Here is an 8,766-nt window from a genome sequence, read left to right on the forward strand (position 1 = left end):
TTTTTTTTTTTTTTTTTTTTTTTTTTAAATATGGGGTTTCACTATGTTGGTCAGGCTGGTTTTGAACTCCTGACCTCAGGTGATCCGCCCGCCTTGGCCTCCAAAGTGCTTGAATTACAGGCATGAGCCACCATGCCCGGCAAATTGCAGTCTTAAATAGGAGGTTTGGTTGGGCACAGTGGCTCATGCCTGTAATCCCAGCACTTTGGGGGGCCGAGGCTGGTGGATCACCTGAGGTCAGGAGTTCAAGACCAGTGGCCAACATGGCGAAACCTCATCTCTACTAAAAATACAAAAATTAACTGGGCATGGTGGCATGCCTGTAATCCCAGCTGCGGGATGCTGAGGCTCTCTGCTTGAACCCGAGAGGAGGAGGTTTTGGTGAGCCAAGAGCTCACCACTGCACTGCAGCCAGAGCAACAGAGTGAGATTCTGTCAAAAATAAAATAAAATAAAAAGGAGATTCTACCTTTACTTATGCCTTTAGTAGACATAAAAAGTAGTTGAACTCTAGGATGGTATCTTAGGGGAGATGAATATTTAAAGGAAGTCTTTTTCGTTTGTTTGTTTTTCTGAGATAGCATTTCACTCTGTTGCCCAGGCAGGAGTAGAGTGACGTGATCGTAGATCACTGCTGACTCAAAATCCCAGGCTCAAGTAATCTTTCCTCCTCAGCCTCCCAAGTAGCAGGGACTACAGGCACTCATCACCATGCCCAGCTAATTTTTCTGTTTTTTTGTTGAGACTCTCACTATGTTGCCAGTGTTTGAACTCCTGGGCTCACATGATCCTCCTACCTTGGCCTCCTGCAGTGCTGGGCTTACAAGAGTGAGCCACCATGCCTGGCCGAACTTTTAAAGATGGACGGGGGGGGGAGAATGATGAATCAGTTTCTATACCTGAGCATCCCTTCATCCCACTGCTCACAAATGAATTTTCTTTTATCTTCAGGCAGATCTGGAAGAAGAAAGAATACGGCAGAAAATAGCAGAAAGGACCTCAGAAGAAACAATACGCATTTACTCTTTGAGACTGTTTTTGAACTGTATTGTTCTGGCTGTTTTAGGGGCATGCTTTTATGCAATATATGTAGCAACTGTCTTCTCGCAAGAGCACATGAAAAAGGTAAGTTAACTTGTATTCTGGCTGGACGTTATGCTAAGTGCATTGAAAACAGTAGATATCAGGCCGGGCGCGGTGGCTCAAGCCTGTAATCCCAGCACTTTGGGAGGCCGAGGCGGGTGGATCACAAGGTCAAGAGATCGAGACCATCCTGGTCAACATGGTGAAACCCCGTCTCTACTAAAAATACAAAAAATTAGCTGGGCATGGTGGCGCGTGCCTGTAATCCCAGCTACTCAGGAGGCTGAGGCAGGAGAATTGCCTGAACCCAGGAGGCGGAGGTTGTGGTGAGCCGAGATCGCGCCATTGCACTCCAGCCTGGGTAACAAGAGTGAAACTCCATCTCAAAAAAAAAAAAAAAAAAAAAAGAAAACAGTAGATATCATCATCATTTCTATTTTACATATGGAGATACAAGTTTGGCTGATATAATCAAGAACTGAAAATCAGAGGTGATCAGTTTCCACTCTTAAAGCAATTTTTTTTTTTTTTTGGTTGAGACAGTCTTACTCGGTCACTCAGTCTGAAGTGTGAACCTCAGCTCACTGCAACCTCCACATCCCAGGTTTAAGAGATTCTCGTGACTCAGCCTCCCTAGTAGCTGGCATTACAGGCTTGCACCACCACACCCAGCTAATTTTTGTATATTTAGTAGAGACAGGGTTTCACCATATTGGCCAGGCTGGTCTCAACCTCCTGACCTCAAGAGATCCACCCACCTAGGCATCCTACTGTGCCTGGCCTTAAAAGAAATTTTTAAAGGCATCTACAGTATAGTGTTCGAGATGCTTACTGCTCCTGGAATTTGCAGTATTCAAATCTCGGCTGAAGTAGGGTTTTATCCCTTATGAACTAAGGCCTTGGTTTACCTAAAATAGCAGTGGTTTTAAAAATCCAAGTTTGTCTAGTGGCTCTGCTTCATGAAATCAATCAACAGGGGCCCAGGTTCCATTCATCTTGTGGCTCCTTAGGGTATAGTTTTCTTTTCTTTTTTTTTTTTAGACAGAATGTTGCTCTGTCACCCAGGATGAAGTGCAGTGGTGCGATCTCTGCTCACTGCAACCTCCGTCTCCTGGGTTCAAGTTTAATCTTCTTGCCTCAGCCTCCCAAGTAGCTGGAATCAGGTGCCTGCCACCACACCTGGCTTATTTTTGTATTTTTAGTAGAGACAGGGTTTCACCAGGTTGGCCAGGCTGGTCTAGAACTCCTGGCTTCAAGTGATCCACCAGCCTCAGCCTCCCAAAGTGCTGGGATTACAGGCATGAGCCACCATGCCTAGCTGGGTATGGTTTTCTGTATGTTGCAAGATAGCTTACCACCATGGCCAGCCAAGGAGAAGGAGATGGAGCTAAGGAGAACACATTTCTTCCTTTAAAGGGCATGACCTGGAGGTTATGCTAAAAACTTCCACTCATATCCCCTTGGCCAGAATTTACTCACATGGTAGTACCTGGCTAGGAGGGAGGCTAGGAAATTTACTTTTTATTGTGGATAGCTATATATTGGCTAAATAGTCTGTTACTGTGAAAGCAGCGAATGGCTACTTTAATTTCAAATCAATCAATTCTACATCCTTGAATATACTTTAAATTGCCCATTTATGCGGAATACATGGGTCTTCTTATACATCCCCTTAATAAATCCAATAGAGCCTGGTTTTCTTCCAGCACAGTACTAGATACCTCTTTGTGAACACCTGAAGAAGGAGATGGCAACTGGGCGCGGTGGCTCATGCCTGTAATCTTGGCGCTTTGGGAGGTCAAGGTGGGTGGATCACCTGAGGTCAGGAGTTTGAGACATGACCAACATGGTGAAACCCCATCTCTACTAAAAATACAAAAATTAGCCAGGTGTGATAGCAGGTGCCTGTAGTCCCAGCTACTTGGGAGGCTGAGGCAGGAGAATCACTTGAATCTGGGAGACGGAGGTTGCAGTGAGCCGAGATCATGCCCCTGCACTTTAGCCTGGGCGACAGAGCAAGACTCTATCTCAAAAAAAAAAAATTGAAAAAAAAGGAAGGCGGTGATTTATGTTTACCAGCCATGTTGGATGACAAATATGTTTTGTTTGCCAAACACGCATAGTTGAGTTTTTTGTTGTTCTCTTTGTGTTGCAACTTCCTTATGTACTCCTGACTAATGAGTTTTGTTATCCTCCTAGGAAATTGACAAGATGGTTTTTGGAGAGAACCTCTTGATATTGTATCTACCGTCTATTGTGATCACGCTGGCCAATTTTATCACCCCAATTATCTTTGCCAAGATCATCCACTATGAGGATTATTCCCCAGGCTTTGAGATCCGGCTGACAATTCTTAGGTAATGCCTAACATGAGGATAGCAGGCATGTCAAGCCAGTCACCACTTGCCCACTCTCTTGCCCATGGCAGACATTGCTAATCAATTGTGGTGCATTTTCCTGCTGAGCCAAGAGTCCTCCTCAACCTTCAAAAAGCCCCTGTGAACAAATCAGAATTTGTAGATATGGTGAAATCTCTTTAAGAGTCTATTCCTTGGTATTGTCTCGATCTTTTGACCTTATGATCCACTCGCCTCGGCCTCCCAAAGTGCTGGGATTATAGGCGTGAGCTACTGCACCCAGCCTACTCCTTGGTATTGTATTTTTGGTCCACATAATAGCACAGGGCATAGGCTGGGACCTTAAGAGGAGGTGTTGCTCTGAAGCTGTCAGAAATGACAGGTATAGGCTGGGTGCGGTGGCTCACACTTGTAATCCCAGCATTTTGGGAGGCTGAGGCAGGCAGATTATGAGGCCAAGAGATCGAGACCATCTTTGCCAACATGGTGAAACCTATTAGCCGGACATGGTGGTATGTGCCTGTAGTCCCAGCTACTCAGGAGGCTGAGACAGGAGAATCGCTTCAAACTGGGAGGTGGAGGTTGCCTGGTGACAGAACAAGACTGTCAGAAATAAGAAAGAAAGAAAGAAGGAAAGAAGCAAAGAAGGAAGGAAGGAAAGGAAGGAAGGAAAGGAAGGAAGGAAGAAGGCAGGAAGGGGAAAGAAAGAAAGAAAAAGAAAGAAGGAAAGAAAGAAGAAAAAGAAATGACAGGTATAAGGCAGAGTCCACGGAGTTAACACAAATGAGTGGAGAGGATCAGGTGGGACTGTGCAGGACTTGAGAATTTTCTTTCTGTTTCTCAAATGCCTTAGATTGCATTTGCATCTTATTTTTAAAAATTCTTATTTTGGAAATTTTCTTTCTTTTTATTTTATTTTGAGATGGGATCTCACTCTGTCCTCAGGCTGGAGTGCAGTGGTACAATCATAATTCAAATTTTTTCTTTCTTTCTTTCTTTTTTTTTTTTTTGTAGAGACAGGGTTTGTTATGTTGCCCAGGCTGGTCTTGAACTCCTGGGCTTAAGTGACTTTCCCACTTCCACCTCCCAAGTACTGGGATCACAGGCAAGAGCCACCATGCCCAGTCTCAAAGTTTTCAAATAAAATGAATAGTCTAACGATCCCCACATGCCCTTCACTTATATTTCAATCATTTCCAACATTTTACTAATCTTGTTTCATCCATTCCTCACTTCTTTGCTAAATTATTTTAAGCAAACCTCAGGCAACATGCCATTTAATCTGTAAACACTTCATTATACCTTTTGTTTTTGAGACGAAGTCTTACTCTGTCACCCGGTCTGGAGTGCAGTGGTGCGATCGTGGCTCACTGCAACCTCTACCTCCTGGGTTCTAGCGATTCTCCTGCCTCACCTCCCGAGTAGCTGGGACTACAGGTGCATGCCACCACACCCGGGTAATTTTTAAAAATGTATTTTTAGTAGAGACGAGGTTTTTCCACGTTGGCCAGGCTGGTCTCGAACTCCTGACCTCAGATGATCCACCCATCTTAGCCTCCCAAAGTGTTAGGATTACAGGCATGAGCCACTGTGCCCAGCCAACTTCATTACATCTCTAAGTGATGGTGGCTTTACCATGATCACAACAATAAAATTGAGTCGGTCTCCCCACTGGGGTTGCAGATGGTTTTTCACAGCTGATTTGTTCAAAGCAAAGTCCAAACAAGGCCACAAGCTGTGTTTGGTTGTTCTGTCTCCTAAATCCCTTTTATTCTTTTCAGAATTTCCCCACCCCTTTTGTTAGGCCTTTGATTTCTGGAAGAAACTGGTTTATTTTCCTGTAGAACAGCTCCTATTCTGGATTTTGTCCGTTGTTTCTTCCTGGTGTGTTTAATTTGTTTTTCTGTGCCCATAGTTGCTGTAAATGACTGTGTAGATTCAGAGTTTTTGTTAGATTCTGTTTCAGTTTTTAGTTAAGGAAACCTCTTCAGTGGCACCCTGTCCTTCCTGTTGCATCCCAGCAGAGGCACAGAAGGTGGTGTTAGAAATGAAGAGCGAGCAGAGGGTGTGGGTTTGCTTTCCCCCCGATTCTTTTCTTTTCTTTTTTTTTTTTTTTTTTTGAGATGGAGTCTTGCTCTAGCCCAGGCTGGAGAGCAGTGGCTCCATCTTGGCTCACTGCAACCTCCGCCTCCTGGGTCCCAGTTCAAGCAATTCTCCTACGTCAGCCTTCAAAGTAACTGGGATTACAGGCACGAGCCACCATGCCCAGGTAATTTTTGTATTTTTTAGTAGATACAGGGTTTCACCATGTTGGCCAGTCTGGTCTTGAACTCCTGACCTTGTGATCCGCCCGCCTCGGCCTCCCAGAGTGCTGGGATTACAGACATGAGCCACCGTGCTCGGCCTCTTTGCTTCTTCTTGAGATTGGGTCTTGCTCTGCTGTCCAGGCTGGAGTGCAGTGGCACAATCATAGGTCACTGCAGCCTTAACCTCCTGAGCTCAAATGACCCTCCTGCCTCTACCTCCCGAGTAGCTGGGATTACAGGTGCACGCAACCACGCCAAGCTTATTTTTAAATTTTTTGTAGAGACAGGATCTCCTCATGTTGCCCAAGGTGCTCTCAAATGCCAGGGCTCAAGCAATCCTCCCGCCTGAGCCTCCCAAAGTGTTGGGATTACAGGTGTGCGCCTCCACGCCCAGCCTCCCTCATTCTTTAGTGTGTCTATTTATTTTTGTATTACAAACCAAAGAATAGAAAATCATCTTAAAAAAAACAAATGAAAACAAAAACTCACCATCTCCACCTACCTCCCTCGAATCCAGTGTGTTTTTGTCCGCACAGTTCGTGATGTTCCTGCCAACACTCAGGTTTTGTTTTCTTCTAAAAATAGGATCATATTTATGTGATATCTCTGCAGCATACTTTTTTTTCACTTTTCAGCATACCAGACATCCCTCAGCACTGATACAGAAAAGATTCAATTGATTGTTTTAGGAATTTGTCATGTCCTATAGTGTCACTACATCCTCACGGAATTAGGAGGTCCCAGCTTTCTGATGTTTTTAAAAAAATTGTAGTAACTGGCTGGGCGCGGTGGCTCACGCCTGTAATCCCAGCACTTTGGGAGGCCGAGGTGGGCAGATCACCAGGTCATGAGATTGAGATCAGCCTGGCCAACATGGTGAAACCCATCTTTACAAAAATGCAAAAATTAGCTGGGTGCCTATAGTCCCAGCTACTCTGGAGGCTGAGGTAGAAGAATCACTTGAACCCGGGAAGCAGAAGTTGCGGTAAGCCAAGATCGCATCACTGTACCCCAGCCTGGATGACAGAGCAAGACTCAGTCTCGAAAAAAAAAGAAAAAAAAAGATTGTAGTAACATAAAAGTTACCATTTTAACCATAGTAGGTGTACAGTTCAGTTGCATTAAATACATACAGTCCCAGTGTGGTGCAGCCATCACCACCATCCATCTCCAGAACCTTTTTATCAGCCCCAACAGAAATTCTGTATCCATTTAGGGGTTTGCTTTTTTCTTTTTGAGATGGAGTTTCGTTCTGTCGCCAAGGCTGGAGTGCAGTGGTGCGATCTTGGCTCACTGCAACCTCTGCCTCCCAGGTTCAAGCAATTCTCCTGCCTCAGCCTCCTGAGTAGCTGGGACTACAGGTGTGTGCCACCACACCCAGCTAATTTTTGTACTTTTAGTAGAGATGGTTTCACCATATTGACCAGGCCGGTCTTGAACTCCTGACCTCAGGTGATCCAGCTGCCTCGGCCTCCCAAAGGGCTGGGATTATAGGCATGAGCCACTGTGCCCTATTTCTTTTTTTAAAGAAAGGGTCTCACTCTGTCCCTGAGGCTGAAGTACAGTGGTGCAATCTTGGCTCACTGTAGCCTTGACTTCCTGGGCTCAAGTGATGCTCCTGACTCAGCCTCCAGTGTAGCTGGGTCACCATCACACCTGGCTAATTTTTATTTTTATTTTTTTATAGAGATGGCTGGGGGTGGCGGTCTGACTTTGTTGCTCAGGTTGGTCTCAAACTCCTGGGCTCACGTGATCCTCTGGTCTCTACCTCCCAAAGCGCTGGGATTACAGGCATGTGCCACTATTCCTGGCTGGGGTTTGCTTTTAAGGAAGGCAGCTTTGGGCTGCGCATGGTGGCTCACTCCTGTAATCCCTGCACTTTGGGAGGTCCAGGCGGGCAGATAGCTTGAGGCCAGGAGTTCAACACCACCTGGGCAACATGATGAAACCTCATCTCTACTAAAAAAAAAAAAAAAAAAAAAAAAAAATTAGCTGGGTGTGGTGGCAGACAGCTGTAATCCCAGCTACTCAGGAGGCTGAGGCGGGAGAGCTGAGATCATGCCACTGCACTCCAGCCTGGGCGACAGAGCAAAGGCTCCATCTCAAAAAACGAAACAAAACAATAACAGCAGCAAAGAAAGGCAGCTTCTACATTCCCTAGCCCCAGTTCCAAGGGACCAGCTGCCCTGAGGGCCTCTTCTTCCCATCTTCTCCCCTCCTCTTCCTGAAGGTGTGTCTTTATGCGGCTGGCCACGATATGTGTCCTGGTGTTCACGCTGGGCTCCAAGATCACATCCTGTGATGATGACACATGTGACCTCTGCGGCTACAACCAGAAACTCTACCCAGTGAGCTGTGGGGCTGGGGCATTCGGCTGGGTGGGTCCTTCTGGAGTACCGCGTCATGGTCAAGAGAACAGCGGTTGAAGTCACGGGTTTGAACTGCAGTTGCTCCACTTTCTAGTTCTAGTGATGAGACAGAGTCTGGTCCCACGGAGTCCAACCCAGGCACGTCTGAGGGGTTGGAAACCAGTCTGTTCTGAGGCCCAGCATTGCATCAGCTGATGCCCTAGCTGGAGCCGCAGGATCTGGAGTTGGAAAGGGAATTAGATGGTGTCTTGGAAGCCTGGATTTCTCTGCCTCAGGTAGGGTCTTTCAGTTTCCCTCACTCTTTTTGGTTTCAGTGCTGGGAGACCCAGGTTGGGCAGGAAATGTACAAGCTGATGATCTTTGACTTCATCATCATCTTGGCTGTGACACTCTTCGTGGATTTCCCTAGAAAGTAAGTGTGGGAGTGCTGTTCTTATCCCCCAACACACACACGCAAGCGCACACACAAACACAACTGGAGGATCCCATTGCAGCTGCATTCCAGAAGGTGCCAAATGACTCTACAGCCCTGGAAATCTGACAACTGGTAACTCTTTCTTTCTTTCTCTCTTTCTTTCTTTCTTTCTTTCTTTCTTTCTTTCTCTCTCTCTTTCTTTCTTTCTTTCTTTCTTTCTTTCTATCTTTCTTTCT

General features: G+C 45.8%; 1 protein-coding gene across 1 annotated transcript in view; it reads left to right on the top strand.

Moving 5' to 3' along the window:
• The window catches only part of LOC116526494 (transmembrane channel-like protein 7), a 37,280-nt gene that overhangs the window by 13,707 nt on the left and 14,807 nt on the right, over positions 1-8,766 (top strand). The window contains exons 5-8 of the mRNA XM_032242812.1: positions 952-1,125; positions 3,283-3,440; positions 7,977-8,094; positions 8,430-8,527. Of these exons, the coding sequence (XP_032098703.1) occupies positions 952-1,125; positions 3,283-3,440; positions 7,977-8,094; positions 8,430-8,527 (548 nt within the window). The remainder of the gene's footprint in view (positions 1-951; positions 1,126-3,282; positions 3,441-7,976; positions 8,095-8,429; positions 8,528-8,766) is intronic.

Source organism: Sapajus apella, unplaced genomic scaffold (assembly GCF_009761245.1).
Source record: "Sapajus apella isolate SASKATOON/1434 unplaced genomic scaffold, GSC_monkey_1.0 scaffold51, whole genome shotgun sequence".
Lineage (NCBI taxonomy): Eukaryota > Metazoa > Chordata > Mammalia > Primates > Cebidae > Sapajus > Sapajus apella.